Below are 17,017 nucleotides of genomic sequence, written 5' to 3'. Positions count from 1 at the left end.
AAGCAGCTGCCAGGCTGCTCCAGCTTCGCCCGCGAGGCGTCTGGAAGTAAAATCTCTCGTGAATATCTCTGCGTGATCTCCGGAGGCTTCTCGTTTTATTTTTGCTTATCTGTATTTTCTAAACCCTGTGCGCCAAAACAAAAATAATAAAGTTTTTAAAAATAAAAAAATGAAGAATGAACTTGGCTAGACCCGAGCTACTCTCCGTCTGTGGGCTCTCCACTGGAAAAGGACGAAGTCCATCTCCACGTTCCTGCCCTCCGCGTCCTGCACTTTGAACCTTCCCACGAAGAACTCTGGGGGATGTAGGGTCCCCGGAGGGGCTCTCAAATCGATGTTTCCAGAACCTGTCTTCTATTTGGCCAGTCACCTGGCCATCCCTTCCCTCCAGTAAGTGTCGCACGTGTGTTAAGCAACCCAGTCTTCGGCGGAACTGGCGTTCGTTTGATGCATGGAACCTGAGAAGTGTCAGACTCTTTTGCCGGGTAACGCTGCCACACCCTTCCAGGTTTACTCGCATTCCCAAACCCGCACTGCTGTCCCTGCTTAAAAGCGCAGTGCCCCCCCCCCGCCCCCGCCCCGCTCCCGGACAGGACCTAAAAGGCGAGAGCAGCTATTGATGCGCAGGAGAGGGGAAGGGGAGAGAATAGGGCTCCTCCGCGGGGGACAGATTTAAACATGCTCCTCTAGTTTTTTTTTTCCTCTAGTGGTGTAAGGTGCACCTTGGGGCAATTTGGGGCTGATCTGGCTCCCATGGCTCCTCTGGCGGGATACAGCTCCTACCACATTGCTTTTTTCAGCCTTCGTGGGATTATGGTAAATGCATGTTTCTCCAGCTCATCACATCTAAGACCTGTCCCCAGACGGCAAATGTTTGTCAAATGCACAGAGGCCAAAATGACTTCCACTTACTGGGGAGTTTGTAAGTCTGAACTGCTCCCCTCTGAGCCACGCACCGGACTCAAACAACTGCCTACTGTTGGAAGTCCACTCTAGATTCTTACGGTGCCTCTACCCTAGAAATGAAGAAAGAGTATTCGCTAACACTGAATGAACACACACTGGATAGCAGTGCTTTAACATCTCATCGGATCCTTGCTCCAGCTCTAGGGAAACTGGAGGTTCAGTGCCTATCATGAATTAAACTGTGTCCTCCCAAAATACCTGCCAGCTTGGCTAGGTCATGATCCCTTTGTATGATTGTCTACCTACCATTTTATCTTCTGATGTGATTTCCCTGAACTGTAAATCCTATCACTATGACAGAATAAGATGGATTAGTGACAGTTACATTGACGAAGTCTGCCAGATTAGATAGTGTCTTAAAATAATCTCTTTTGAACGAAGAACACCAAGGTCACATGATAACTAAGACCCCAGAGACAGAAAGGGCCACATGAACCAGAGGCCCACATCATCCTGAGACCAGAAGAACTAGTTGGTGCCCGGCCACAACTGACGACTGCCCTGACAGGGAGCACAACAGAGAACCCCTAAGGAAGCAGGAGATCAGTGGGATGCAGACCCCAACTTCTCACAAAAAGACCAGACTTAATGGTCTGACTAAGACTAGAGGAATCCTGGCGATCATGGTCCCCAAACCTTCTGTTGGCCCAGGACAGGAACCATTCCCGAAGACAACTCGTCAGACATGAAAGGGACTGCACAGTGGGTAGGAGAGAGATGCTGATGAAGAGTGAGCTAATTATATCAGGTGGACACTTGAGACTGTGTTGGCATCTCCTGTCTGGAGGGGGGATGGGAGGATAGAGAGAGTTGGAAGCTGGCAAAATTGTCACGAAAGGAGAGACTGGAAGGGCTGACTCATTAGGGGGAGAGCAAGTGGGAGTACGGAGTAAGGTGTATATAAACTTATATGTGATAGTCTGACTTGATTTGTAAATGTTCACTTGAAGCTCAATAAAAGTTAATAAAGTTAAGAAAAAAAAATCTCTTTTGAGATATGAGGAAAGTGAGCAGGGAGACAGGGGAACCCACACCACCAAGAAAGCAGAGCGCGTCCTTTGGACCTGAGGTTCCTGCGCTGAGATGCTCCCAGACCAAGAGAAGACTGAAGCATCACAAGGACCTTTCTGCAGAATCGACAGAGAGAGAAAGCCTTCCCCTGGAGCCAGCGTCCTGAATTAGGACTTTTAGCCTACTGGACTGTGAGAGAATAGACTTGTCTTTGTTAAGGCCATCCTCTTGTGGTATTTCTGTTATATGAGCACTAGATGACTAAGACAGTGCCTTACTCAATATGGTTCACATTTGCATCAGTATAGACTAGATTATGTTGCAGTAACAAACCATCCCAAATCTCAGTAACTTATAACAAATGTTTTATTTCTTGTTTCTACTATATGTCTGTTGAGAGTTCACTTTGGCTCTGCTCCATCTCATCTTCCCTTGGGAACCCAGGCTGACAGAATATCCCCTATCTGAGACATTGCCAATCTTGTGGCAGAAGAAAACAAGAGCATGAAGAAACTATGTGAGGACTCTGAAAGCTTTTTCTTAGAAGTAGCACACGTCACTTCTATTCACATTTAATTGGCCAAAACAATTCACGTGGCCAAGCATTTTACCAATGGGTGGGAAGTGTAATCCTCTCCCAGAAAAGGGCGGAAAATATTTTGGAAGAGAATACAATCTGCCTGAATATTTTCTCAGAAATACTCGCTTTTCATACTCATCATATACTCACCCCTCTCTAAGAGAAACAAGTCAAACGCACATCCCAATGGGTTATTCCATCTGAAACAAAGTCCAGGATCTTGCAATAGTCTTGATATCATGTCTGAATGCGACTTCTTGAGATTTATGAACTAACAATTCAAGTTATCCATCCCTCCCCACATATACACTAAACAGTGATGGAACGGTAATAGGTTAATTTCAGCAACTCCTTCAGTTCAGGAAGGGGCCCGAATGTGAGGCATGGAATAGTCACCGATCCATAGGCTCTTGCGACACGTGACTCCTTTCCCCCCCACCCCGGTCTTCTTCGGTTCCGCCTCCCAGGGCCTCCAGAGCCGCAGCCCGCGCCTACCTCCACCCCGACCCTTTCCGCGCTCCACTCCTGCCCTCCTGGCTGCGGGGTTGGTGTCCGCTTGCCGGTTTTCGGGGCGCGTGGAGACTGGGACGGAATCTGACGCCAGGGGGGCGCTCGCCTCTTGCTTCCTTGTAACTGGTCGGGGGTGGGCTTCCCCGGACCTGCCCCGGCTGAGAATCTGAAGCTCGGGGCTTTAGGGAAAGGGGCTGGGAAAAGCTTGTTTGCAAAAACAAAACAGAACACGTGCAGTGTGTACGGCGCAGTCGAGAGCGTATTTAAATTCCTCGCGCGCCTTTGCAGGGCGCGGGGTGAGGTCACCCCAGGAGAGGGGGGCCTCCTTCCCGCTTCCTCCTCGTCCTCCGCTGCGCAGCCTCATCGTCTTCTTCCCAGCGACAGTCGCTAGCGGCCGCCGACGATTTCGACAGAGACCGGGCTGGCGCAGCTCGTGGCCTTCCTGTCGCAGATGAGCCCGGACTCGCCCCGCGGCCCCGCAGGGCCAGCAGCCGCCCCGGGGAGCGTGCAGGTGAGTCCGCGCTGCGGTGCCTCAGGTAGTCCATCAGGCCTCAATCATAAAGCAAGACGCTCCCTCATCTTGATAAGATTAAAAATCTAACCTGGTATACTCTTCAAACCTGGAAATACTTATTTATGGGAGGTTAGAACTTTTTTTTTTTAGAACTATATACTATTCTTCTAGTCCAGGGTTTGTCACCCTTAGCACTATTGACATATGGATCATATAATTCTTGTGTTGTGAGAAGCTATCCTGTACATTGTAGGATGTTTGGCAGCATCCCTGGCCTCTACCCACTGGATTCCATTAGCACATTCCCCCCAAGTTTAGACAACCAGAAATATGTCCAGATATTATGTCCCCTGAGGGGCAACATTTCCTCCTTCCTCCTACCACTCCACTCCCTACTGAGAAGAACCGCCTTAGTCCAACAATGAGAGGCTCCTACTATTCTAATGATGCGTACACTAGTGCTGTCCAGTAGAAAGAAAACGGGAGCTACGTACATAATTTTAAAATTTCTAGTAACCACAGTAAAAAGGGTGAAGACAAACAGGCAAAATTACCTTTATTAATGTATTTTCTTTAGCCCAGTAGTTCCAAAACATTGTCATTTCAACATGTAATCAAAATAAAAAGTACTAATGTGATGTTTTCTTTTTTTATATTAATTTTTAAAATTTGGTGCATAAAAATATGGAAGCAACCAAGGTGCCCATCAATGGATGAATGGATAAATTATGGTATATTCACACAAAGGAATACTACACATCCATAAAGAACAATGATGAATCCATGAAACATTTCACAACATGGAGGAATCTAGAAGGCATTATGCTGAGTGAAATTAGTCAGCTGCAATAGGACAAATATTGTATGAGACCATTATTATAAGAACTCAAGAAATAGTTTAAACAGAGAAGAAAATATTCTTTGATGGTTATGAGAGTGGGAGGAAGGGAAGGAGAGGGGTATTCACTAATTAGTAGACAAGAACTATTTTAGGTGAAGGGAAAGACAACACACAATACAGAAGAGGTCATCACAACTGAACTAAACCAAAAGCAAAGAAGTATCCTGAATATAAGCAAACACTTCAAAGGCCAAAGTAGCAGGGGCAGGGGTCTGCGGACCATGGTTTCAGAGGACATCTGGGTCAATCGGCATAACAAAATGTATTAAGAAAACATTCTGCATCCCACTTTGGTGAGTGGCATCTGGGGTCTTAAGTGCTAACAAGCAGCCATCTAAGATGCATCAATTGGTCTCAACCCACCTGAAACAAAGGAGAATGAAGAACACCAAAGACACAAGGTAATTATGTGCCCAAGAGACAGAAAGGGCCACATAAACCAGAGATTACAACAGCCTGAGACCAGAAGAACTGGATGGTGCCCAGCTACAACTGATGACTGCCCTGACAGGGAACACAACAGAGAACCCCTGATGGAGCAGGAGAACAGTAGGATGCAGACCTCAAATTCTCGTAAAAAGACCAGACTTAATGGTCTGATCTGAGACTAGAAGGACTCTGGGGGTCATGGTTCCCAGACCTTCTGTTAGCCCAAGACAAGAACCATTCCCAAAGCCAACTCTTCAGACAGGGGTTGGACTGGACTATAGGATAGAAAATGATACTGGTGAGGAGTGAGCTTCTTGGATCAAGTAGACACATGAGACTACGTGGGCAGCTCCTGTCTGGAGGCGAGATGAAAAGGCAGACAGGGACAGAAGCTGGTCGAATGGAAGTGAAAACAGAGGGTGGAAAGAAGGAGCGTGGTGTCTCATTAGGGAGAAAGTAACTATGAGTATATAGCAAGGTGTATATAAATTTTTGTATGAGAGACTGACAATTTGTTAACTTTCACTTAAAGCACAATAAAAAAAATTCATGCGTATTGTACACCTACAACTCATCTCAATTCAGACTAACCACATTGCAAATACTCATTTTAGGCACATGTGGCTAATAGCTACCATGCTGGATAGCACAGCCGTATACCTCTTGCAAAAGCCACCGGACAACAACAGCCAACATCAAAAACAAACAACAACAACAACAACAACAAAAAAAACAGCACACTCAGTGCCCAGATCTTGGTTTCTAATACCGTTCTCCAATAAAAGAAGCCAGAGTTCCTTGGAGAAATGTGGCTGATTCTAGGGCTTGGGCAGGCAATATACAAGAATAGCATGGAGCACCTTGTAAGGGAAGTAAACCCATTGCCGTCGAGTCGATTCTAACTCATTGCAACCCTACAGGACAGAGTAGAACTGTCCCATAGGACTTCCAAGGAGAGGCTGGTGGACTTGAACTGCTCGCCTTTTAGTTAGCAGCCATACCTCTTAACCACTATGCCACCAGGGCTTCAAGGAAATTAACCAAAAAAACCAAGCCAAACTCGTTGCCATTGAGTCGATTCCGACTCACAGCGACCCTACAGGACAGAGTAGAACTGCCCCATAGGGTTTCCAAGGAGCAACTGGTGGATTCCACTGCGCCACCAGGGCTCCAACCTCAGGTATAGAGGTTAGAGTTTACAACACATATTTTGGGGGGATATAGTTCAATCCACAACACCACCCTTCTACACATAAAAACTACAAGGTCTGAATAAAATTAAAAAACCATACTCTACATGAAGTGATTGAGGAGAGTTTAGACTTGGAGAATGTAAAGACCACAAGATAAGTTCTTGTTTTTATGGCTTTCAGTCTGACTGTAGGTCATAGTCTGTATTGTGCAGGGCTTCTAAAGCTCCTGTAGAAAGCCAGCATCTTTCTGGCTGAAAGAATCAGGGGACTGAATTTGGGGCAAACAAAGCCTTGGAAAGAGGTAGGGGGGAGTCCCTGAAAGGAGAAAGCCAGACAGGGGGAGTTTCAAATTCCAAAGGAGAGTTTCTGCCAATACCAGACTTTCACCCACAGATATTTATACAGTGATTGCTTCATCTTGTTTTGGTTTGAGATTATTCTGAATAGTCACCACGCCACAGAATATATAGATGTTGTTTTGCCCTGGAAGACAGACAGAGCAGAATATTGTTTGAGATGTCCGGCTCAGCTGCTCTTGGATGGATCCCAAACACGATGTTCCTCTCCAGGCCTGAGAATCGCCGGATACTGTCCAATACGATGTGATCATTCGACATGTCACATGCATCACTGAACCGCACTACCCTTTTCTTCCTCATTGCTTTCAAGAGCTCATGCTTGTAAGTATCCACTTCTCTCGCAGTGCTGACAAGCACAGCAATATCGTTGAGAGAATAGCCCCTTTCAAAGAAACACTTGCAGGTGTCTGCCACGAAGGTCACTATTTGTTTCAGACTCAAGTCCTTCTTAATTTTTAGGGTTCCCCGAACACCCTGAGCCCACTCAGCTTCACGAAGCATCTCCAGGGACTCCGGGGGGATGTTAAATGGAGGATTCCTTATGATATGCTGCATTGTAGTATGCAGGAAGTTGGCTATTGGATCTGCATTGCGTATCACTCTGGTGAGCTCTTCTCTTGGATACTGGGCTGAGAGAGGAGGGAGTCCACTGCAATCCAAGTGGCTGGTTTGGAAGTAGTCCAGGAAGATCCAGAGAATTCCTGGGTGATCTTTTTTCCTTTGTGTGATTTCTTTTGCCTTCTCATACCAGTCCCCATCTTCAGTGCGAAAATTCTGAGCTTCGTCAATGATAATGTGTTGAATGTTTTCAAAGTTACGATTCATGAAAGTTTTCCGGGTCACTGCATTGCAGATCTCTTTTTTACTGTAAAAATGAAAACAACATAATCAGGTTTTCTTCATTCAAAACAAAGGAAGCAAATCAGTCTATTATATTACTCTGCACACATTATTTCTCACAAATTAACCTTACCATCTAAACACCAAGCAAAAAAATTACTCTTTTTAGGGGGTAGGGGGATGGCATGAATTCAAACTAAACCTCATTTGGTGACGACAATAAGATCTAACTGCTTACCTCAAAAAATTTCTCAGAGGCTGATTTTCACTAATGTAGAGAATTTTATCTGCATCACAGTAAAATACATTACTGATCTTCTCCATGGTCTTCATGGCCATGATGGTCTTCCCTGATCCAGGTAAGCCATGGATAAACAGTTCTCTGTTCTTGCGGAGGTTTTTTGAAAATATCTCATACTGCTGAGCTGTGAGCAGATTAAAAACCTCACAGCCGAGCTGATCACTCAAAAAAGATCTGAAGCCAAGCAAGACGATCACAAGTGACTGCAGCAACACTTCCATTTGCTGGGTATCTGCAAGATTATAGGACTCGGGGTAATCTATTGGAGAGCCTGGACCCTCCAAGGACTCTGGAGTGCTCTCAGGGTTCAGGTAGAGGACCTTGGTCACGACACACACTTTTCCAGTATAGCCACCCATGTTCACCAGCTTCTGCTTTAAAGTAAAGGCAGTGCGGGTGGAATAGTCATGCCCCTCTGCATCCTGCTCCCCGAGAATGGTGTAAAGAATGGGGGGGCTGTCCTGTGCTATCAGCAGAGCATCACAGATGACTCCCCGCTTCTCTTGCAAGTCCAGGTCTACAGCCCAGCTTCTAGAAAGGATGAAAATTCCTCGGGAGAAGGGACTAATTTCCTTCTTCATCAATTCCTCCAGTCCTTCGTGTTGAGAGGACAGCTCCTCCCAGAGGGGCTCTGGAGTATATCGCAAATGTTCTGATGGCACTAGACGTGGAAAGAATTATGAATTTTGGAAAAAATATTTATTATTATGAATAGCTTACAGACGCTTTGTAGATATTCTTTTGTAAATATTAGTACATTGCAATTATAAAGAAAATCCATAATCTAAATCCATGTGCTTATTATGTTTATGACCTTGAGAAATTCCTTAACCTCCTTGAGACTCTGTTTCCTCATATGGAAAACAAGATTAACAATCTCACATTTTCTATGGTGAAGAGTTAAAGAAATGACATAAAGTGCCTGACTCATCGCGGTCACTGGTTGAGAAACGTTAGTTCCGTTCCCCTTCTTACTCTCAAAGTATCTGAATCTCAGAAAGTCCCTGAACAGTCTCCGTTGATGCAGATAAGAGGAGCCCATCCAGGAAGAAGGTGCTCATTAACACCACATTTGTGGAGAAGATCAAGTTATGTAAAGCCTTTAATTAGCAGGGAACTCTCTACTAGGAGACTCTTGGCTTAGGCCCTAAGTAGAACTCTTGCGTCAATCACTTAGAGACCAATGTGGTATTTTTGTCCAGTTTTGCAATCATTGTTACTCCTACTTAACTTGGGAACTTTCCTTCTTTTTCTGTGGATCTAGGACAATTTAGATAGAGTGGCATTACCTATTCTTTCAATGTTTGGTAGGATTACTGAAAAACGGATTTTTTACTCAAGAATAATGTATTTAGATAGAGTGGCATTACCTATTCTTTCAATGTTTGGTAGGATTACTGAAAAACTGATTTTTTACTCAAGAATAATGTATGGTTGCTTTATGAGCATACAACCCATTTTTTTTAATTTTTGTTTTTTAAATTATAATCTATTCCATGGTAATAAGTTTTGCTAAAATGGAGCTTACTAAGTTAGAAAATAATTAGTAGTGCTTATGTTTACTCTTGCATCTTACACTGTTTATTGTGGGAAGGTTTTAAATAAAAACTTGATATGCAAACAAATGCAAGGACCTCTGTTAGGGAAGGAAGAAATGAAATCTTAATTGGGGCGCTCACTATCTATTAACTTAATGGTCCTTTATAGGCATTTACACCAGATAAGCCACTGAGTTACTATAGCCTTGAACAAATGGCTTTCCCTCTCTAGGAATCTAGGAAGAAGACAGCAATGGACCTCTAGGCAAAGCCTAAAATGTTGGGGGCTAGGGGTTATAGTAGAGAACAGTTGCTGTCCTTAGTCCTGGATAATTTTTGCTGCTATGCAATTGTTTCTCCTAAACCTGAAACACTGAAAAAATGCTCACAATTGTTTTTTATATCTGGGTGCAAACTTTTATTCTTTTCCCCTCCTCTGGAAAATACGGCAGGAGTGAGTAGATTTTTGCTGCCTGGTGCAGCATATGTTTCTAGTTTGACTAGATTGAAGGTTTCCAATTTGGATGAGCATCAGAACTGTGTGAGGATCTTGATAAAAATGCACATTACTAGGTACTTATCTCCAGATATTCTAATTTATTAAGTTTGGGGTGGAGACCCAGCTATGTTCACTTTTAAAAATAACCAGGAATAATGAAAATAAGTCAGATTTGGAAACTAGAAATGGTCTTTAAGGGCAATAGTGTTCTTGGATTCTATAGGCGGCAGTGCCTTAGCCAGTAGGGTCAGTAAAGGCTTATTTTTAAACTACTTATCACCAATAAGCTGACCACATTATCAGTTTATACACAGATATTTGCAGAGCATACGTTTAAGAAATTTAAAAAACGTATCAGTTTATCTCCATTCATCCTAATGTAGAAACTGTCTGGTGCCAAGTAGAAAAGCCATAGTTACTACCTGAAAATAAGACTTGCTGGAGATTCTTCTTATGTTCCAGGCCTTTCTTGGAGTACACTGGTCTGCTAAGAGGAGGCCCATTATCTAGACTCAGCTGAGATTCAAAATCATTGCACAACCACGAAAGATCTTAATAAAGAAAGAAAACTCATGTTAATCAGGCATGGTAGTTTTTTCTTCACCACTGAAAGAGGCCTTACCATTGGCTGGGGTATATGACCTTCTTTGTGGTCATTTGAGAGACAATGGTGAGATAATGCTCCCATTCATCCCTTCTAGACTAATGCCTGTATTTAAAACACACACACCATTGCCGTCAAGTAAATTTTAACTCTTCATAACCCTATAGAACAGAGTAGAACTGCCCCAAAGGATTTCCAAGGCTGTAATCATTACATAAGCAGACTGTCACATCTTTCTCCCGCAGATCAGCTGGTGGGTTAGAACCTCCAATCTTTTGGTTAGCAACCAGGGCTCCTTGTGCATTTATTTTAGACTAGTGCTTTATATCAAGGCTCCCCAAAATCCACCACTGAGGATTCATTATTTGGAATCTCGAATGTGTTTCTCCACTCAGTATCATTCTTCACTCCCTAAGTCTGGATAGCACTTGGTTGTAGTTCTCTTATGGCACCTACTGCATTCTTTCTTTTTGTATACATGTCTGTGCATGTGTGTTGTTTCCCATCCCTTAACTGGACCAATAAGCAACATCATGATAAACAGAGAAAATGCTGAAGTTGTCAAGGATCCACTTGGATCCACAATCAATGCCCATGGAAACAACAGTCAAGAAATCATATGACACCCTGCATCAGGCAAATCTGCTGCAAAAGGCCTCTTTAAGGTGTTAAAAAGCAAAGATGTCACTTTGAGGACTAAGGTGCCCCTGACCCAAGGCATGGTATTTTCAATCGCTTCATATGAATGGGAAAGCTGGACAATGAATAAAGAAGACTGAAGAAGAATTGATGCCTTAAAATTATAGTGTTGGCAAAGAATACTGAATAAACCATGGGCTGCCAGAGAAACGAACAAATCTGTCCTGGAAGAAGTACAGCCAGAATGTTCATGAGAAACGAGGATGGCAAGACTTCTGCTCAGGTACTTTGGACATGTCATCAGGAGGGGCCAGTCCCTGGAGAAGGCCATCATGCTTGGTAAAGTAGAGGGTAAGTGAAAAAGACCCTCAATGAGATGGACTGATACAGTGACTGCAACAATGGGCTCAAGCCTAGCAATGATTGTGAGGATGGTGCAAGACTAGGCAGTGTTTCATTCTGTTGTTCATGAGGTTGCCCTATGAATTGGAACTGGCTCAATGGCACCTAACAACCACATGAACTTCACCATTTCCCCTTTCACCAATTCTCAACTCTGTTATATGTTCTCATAGTTCCATGTAATTTTTCTTAATAGTCATTACAATGATCCTAAGTAATTATTAGTTTAGAGATTTGTTAAATGCCTATCTCCTTTGGTAGACTGTAAACTTCATGAGGTTGGTAACCGTGTCTACCTTAGATCTGCATAGATATACCTGGCACATAAATAGTTCTCAGATTAATGAATGAAAAATGAGCAAATGAATTGTAAGGTCCTCGGGAGCATAAACTTTTCCTTTCCTTATATCCCCTGTTACAGAGAGCACAGGGGTATTCACATGGTAGGAATTAATTTAGCCCCTAAAAGAAATGCCTGGGTGAAATTCAATAACTATTTACTCATTGTCATTTGTTAAATACCTACTATTTTCCAGGTCATACCATGTTATAAGTCATTTTTGTAGTTTATTGAAAAACTGGATGATAGATATAATTTCTTTAAATGGATTTCTATATAGTTAATATGAGCTCAGTTGTTTTTAGGCAGACAAACTTCCCAAGACTACGGTAGCTGCATTTATGAATGCCTCCTTCTACCTATCAGAAGTGTTTATGCATTGTGGGGAACAAGAAAACTTTATTTTAAAATATCGGGAAGAAGCAGCTCATCACTGAAAGATCTCGATGACATGCAGACACCGTGGTTAAGTGTTCGGCTGCTAACCAAAAGGCTGGCAGTTCAAATCCATTAGCCGTTCCTTGAAAACCCTATAGGGCAGTTCTACTCTGTCCTATAGGGTTGCTGAGTCAAAATCCACTCCACAGCAACAGTTTTTTTTTTTTTTTTTTTACGGGTGTGCTTATTCCTGAAGTGATAGTGATGTACCACATAAAACCAACGGGCATTAGAGACTGCACTGTAAAACCTTCTCACATGGATGGAAGTTTAGGCTTGGCTTTATATACTTCCCCTTTTCACCTACTCATGGAAACCCTGGTGGCGTAGTGGTTAAGTGCTACAGCTGCTAACCAAAGGGTCGGCAGTTCAAATCCGCCAGGCACTCCTTGGAAACTCTATGGGGCAGTTCTACTTTGTCTTATAGGGTCACTATGAGTCGGAATCAACCTGACGGCACTGGGTTTAGTTTTTTTTTTTTGGTTTTCACCTACTTATCTGTTACACTTAGAAGACTATTCCCCAAACTTTGTGTTTGCTTCTCTCTGTGTCTCTCTACACTTAGGGTATTCTCAGTCATATTGGAGAGACTGAGACAGCCCACAAGTCCACCAAATTACAGCACAATGTGGTAAATGTAGAAGCCTGCCTGGGGAGCAGTAGTAATGCGAGGTAAGAAATATTTTAAATTGTTAGAAACTGAGGAGTAGATCAGATGATGGCTTTTAGCTCAGAGCATAATGAGTACATGCTGATGAGTGGAGGTAAAGGCAAAAGATCAAGAGCACAGAGAGAGACTCAGAGGCTCAGGAAGACTGTTACAGGATGCTAAGGACAAACAAATATATATTTGCTGTTGTCAGGTGCTGTGGAGTCAATTCCAACTCATGGCGGCCCCATGTGTGCAGAAAAGAACAGCTCCATAGGGATTTCAAGGCTGTGACCTTTCAGGAGCAGATCACTAGGCCTGTCTTGTAAGACACCTCTGGTTGGGTTCGGACTGCCAACCTTTCTGCTAATAGTCAAGCACTTAACTGTTTGTGTCACCCAGGGACATATATATGTGTGTGTGTATGTATAGTACTCATCACCCTGAGCTGCTTTCATGTTACACTGAGTTGAAAAGTCCCCAAGGATCTAGAGTCAGAAGATAGCTTAATTTAAGCAGAAGCGGTATTATGATTCAATCCAAAGGACTTTACGGAATTCAAAGAACCAACTTAAGGAAGCAGTACTATATTGGTAAATGTTTCACAACCAGGTCGAGTTGTGGGGAGATCCCTCATTTGTAGCATTTGCAATTTCTGTGGTGTAAATAGTCCCTCTATGGACAAGTTCAAGGTACCAATGTGATATCACTAAATATAGAGTTGGGAAGAGATGTGTAGTAGCACACCATTCTGTAGTATTCCCACCATACAGATACGATAGATATAAATAACCTCATAAGCATAGATAATAGTATAATGTAATAAATAATTAAGAAGCTGTGAGTTTGTATTTATTACCTTTGTTTTTAACACAATTATTTAATTGTAAATTAATATGGCTTAATTTTTAACAATTTCTGTGTGTAACACCTGGCTTACAAAATTCCTGAAAATTTAATAATTGGCTCAGGAGCCAGTAAAAGCTGACTCTAGCATACCGCTGTAAGGAAACCGTTCCCAGATAATTTTCTTTCAGCTTTTAATGTAAAAAATCGTCACTTACAAAACACCTGATTTGGGCTTCTAATCTCCTAACAAAATTTTCTCATGTATGAAAAGTAGGATATCTGGAGATTCAAAAAACACAGTTTAGTGAGTGTGAGAAGTTCAAAGTAGTGAGACAAAAAAAGGCATATTTAGTATGGAGATGTCAAAGAGATAGAAAGGACAGAGAGGGAACAGCTTTCTCCCTCTTACCTGGGTCTGTGTCTGTCATCCTGTCTACCCATTCCTCAGTTGTCAGGCTGCAGACGTGCTTGCCCTCCACCATCCATGAACCAGGAGCTTCTGAGAACACTGCACAACAGAATGGCTCCACTCTGATGACACAAGCATAGCTATACAGCTCTCCCTTGGCAAACACATCCAAGATTTTGAGCGTGAAATTTATCCCGCATGAGGATTGGCAAAAATGGACATAAGGTAATTTGTATATTGCTCTTTCTATTCTGTTTCTCAAAGAGTCAGGGTCAACATTTTCTTTGACACATCCCAGGACTTTCTTACTCTTATCATGCACTCCAATAAAAAGATAGCCTCCTCTAGTGTTCGCAAATGCAGAGATGTAGTTTGGAATTATGTTTTCTACATATGTTAGCACGTGTTTGGTAGAGAACAGTTTAAACTCTACGATTTGGGACTCAGGAAAAGGCAGGACTTCACCATATTCAAACCTATCTCTTTGGAAAACTGGGAAAACAGGATCTGACTTACACAGGCCTTGAGGTATAACCCTGATATGTTTACTAGAAGGTTCTTCCCCTGAGCTGCTTTTTGCATTCCTTTTCTTGGTTTTCAGGAAATCAAGTGCTTCTCTTGAATCCGTTAGAAGCACCGAGGTACCAGATCTTAAGTATAGTGAAGAGCGCAGGCTGCAGATGCGGGACTTGATGGAACTGTCTCCTGGGAAAAGGTCGCTGCTCCAAGATTTAACAAAAATGGAGAAACATCTCCCTTGTTGTTTGGTCTCAAAGAAGGCCTGCAAATCTGAAAGCCCAATGAGCTCTCTCAAAGACTCTTCCAAATCCAGTCCCATCTCCACGGGATGCTCCTCCTTGTTTGCCATTTCCATTCGAACCACTCCTCCTCCTGAATTTAATAAAGCACACACAGCCTGCATAACTTTTATTTTCTCTTGTTCTTTCTGAGCTTTCTGTAGCTTCTTTCTGTTTTCTTCACCCAAAGTCACTTTTCCAACATTGATGACCAAATCTGGGTAAGATAACTCTACCACCAAAGACGAATTACGTTTCTTCATGTTCATTCTGCAATGAAACTATTAAAACATGTTATCGTATGTTGATGAAGGAGTAGATTGCATAGTACACATAAATTATGTGTTCATTAATTTATTCAAAATATTTTCGTAGTTCCTACTAGGTGCTGGGAGCTGTAGATTTGGTGGTAGGCAAGGATGGGCATAGCTCCTGCCTCTCAGAGCTTATGGACTGGAAGGAAACATGGCCGAATGAAGTAATTCAGTAATGAGTGACAAATACTCTGAAAGGGGAAACACCTGACAGCAACAATCAACTTAATATGAGTAGAGAAGCCTTCCTGGAAGATAGGACATTTAAGCTAAGATCTGAATTAGCCAAGTAAAGGAAACTGAGGTTAGGAGGAGGGGGTAAAGCATTACAATCAGAGAGAATAATAGATGACGCCAGAATCAGCAAAGGAAACAGTACTTTGGAGTGGTGGAGAGATGTTCAGTGACAGGAGATATGAGGCAAGGAGAGAAGGAAGTGATAAAAGAGATTAGAGAATTAGATGAGGGCCACATCTTGAACTGTATTCTTGTAACAGTGTAAAGTCAAAGAAGAGTTTGAAGGAAGGAAGTAACACAAACAGATAAGCATTTTAAAAGGCCACATTACTGATGAAGAGCAGACCTTTGGTTACCAAGGGTTATGGGGAGGATGTGACTACAAAGGAGTTTTTTGGGGTGATGGGACAATTCTGTATCCAGATTGTGGTGGTAATTATACAAATCTGTTCATGTACTAAAACTCATAGAACTATGCACCACAAAAGTTAACATCGTATGATAATTTTTTTAAAAAGGAGGCACAACATGGAGGAAACTGGAAGGCATTATGCTAAGTGAAATTAGTCAGATGCAAAAGGACAAATATCGTATAAGACCACTATTATAAGATTTTGAGAAATAGTTTAAACTGAGAACACATTCTTTTGTGGTTACGAGAGTGGGGAGGGAGGGAGGGTGGGAGAGGGTTATTTACTGATTAGATAGTAGATAAGAACTACTTTAGGTGAAGGGAAGGACAACACCAAATACAGGGGAGGTCTGCACAACTGGACTGGACCAAAAGCAAAGAAGTTTCCTGAATAAACTGAATGCTTCAAAGGTCAGCGGAGCATGGGCGGGGGTTTGGGGACCATGGCTTCAGGGGACATCTAAGTCAATTGGCAAAATAAATTCTATTAAGAAAACATTCTGCATCCCATTTTGAAGTGTGGCGTCTGGGGTCTTAAACGCTAACAAGCAGCCATCTAAGATGCATCAATGCGCCTCAACCCACCTGGATCAAGGGAGAACGAAGAACACCAAGGTCACAAGGTAATTATGAGCCCAAGAGACAGAAAGGGCTACATGAACTAGAGACCACATCATCCTGAGACCAGAAGAACTAGATGGTGCCTGGCCACAACTGATGACTGCCCTGACAGGGAGCACAACACAGAACCCCTGAGGGAGCAGGAAAACAGTGGGATGCAGACCCCGAATTCTCATAAAAAGACCAGAAGACCAGACTTAATGGTCTAAGACTAGAAGAATCCCAGCAGCCATGGTCCCCAAACCTTCTGTTGGCCCAGGACAGGAACCATTCCCGAAGCCAACTCATCAGACATGGACTGGACTGGACAATGGGTTGGAGAGAGATGCTGATGAGGAGTGAGCTACTTGCACCAGGTGGACACTTGAGACTATGTTGGCATCTCCTGTCTGGAGGGAAGATGGGAGAGTAGAGGGGGTCAGAAACTGGCAAAATGGTCATGAAAGGAGAGACTGGAAGGAGGGAGCGGGCTGAGTCATTAGGGGGAGAGTAAGCAGGAGTATGCAGTAAGGTTTATATAAGTTTATAAGTGAGAGACTGACTTGATTTGTAAACTTTCACCTAAGGCACAATAAAAATTATTAAAAAAAATAAATAAATGGAGAAAAGTTAAATATTCTTTCCAGAAGACTCTCAAACAATATATGTAGATACCCTTGCCTACA

General features: G+C 42.8%; 1 protein-coding gene across 7 annotated transcripts in view; it reads right to left on the bottom strand.

Annotated features, from left to right (window-relative positions):
* Positions 1-3,642: 3,642 nt before the first annotated feature.
* The window catches only part of SLFN11 (schlafen family member 11), a 30,620-nt gene continuing 17,245 nt past the window's right edge, over positions 3,643-17,017 (bottom strand). For 5 of the 7 annotated variants that reach the window (XM_064271401.1, XM_064271403.1, XM_064271402.1 and 2 more), the window contains 4 exons: positions 13,972-15,049; positions 10,064-10,192; positions 7,542-8,265; positions 3,643-7,328 (listed from right to left, as the gene is read on the bottom strand). In XM_064271401.1, coding sequence (XP_064127471.1) covers positions 6,539-7,328; positions 7,542-8,265; positions 10,064-10,192; positions 13,972-15,049 — 2,721 coding nt within the window. In that variant the 3' untranslated portion in view covers positions 3,643-6,538. The remainder of the gene's footprint in view (positions 7,329-7,541; positions 8,266-10,063; positions 10,193-13,971; positions 15,050-17,017) is intronic. The other 2 variants (XM_064271400.1, XM_064271404.1) reach the window with 1 other exon arrangement.

Source organism: Loxodonta africana, chromosome 18 (genome assembly GCF_030014295.1).
Source record: "Loxodonta africana isolate mLoxAfr1 chromosome 18, mLoxAfr1.hap2, whole genome shotgun sequence".
Classification (NCBI taxonomy): domain Eukaryota; kingdom Metazoa; phylum Chordata; class Mammalia; order Proboscidea; family Elephantidae; genus Loxodonta; species Loxodonta africana.
This window is presented reverse-complemented; position numbering and strand designations above follow the sequence as displayed.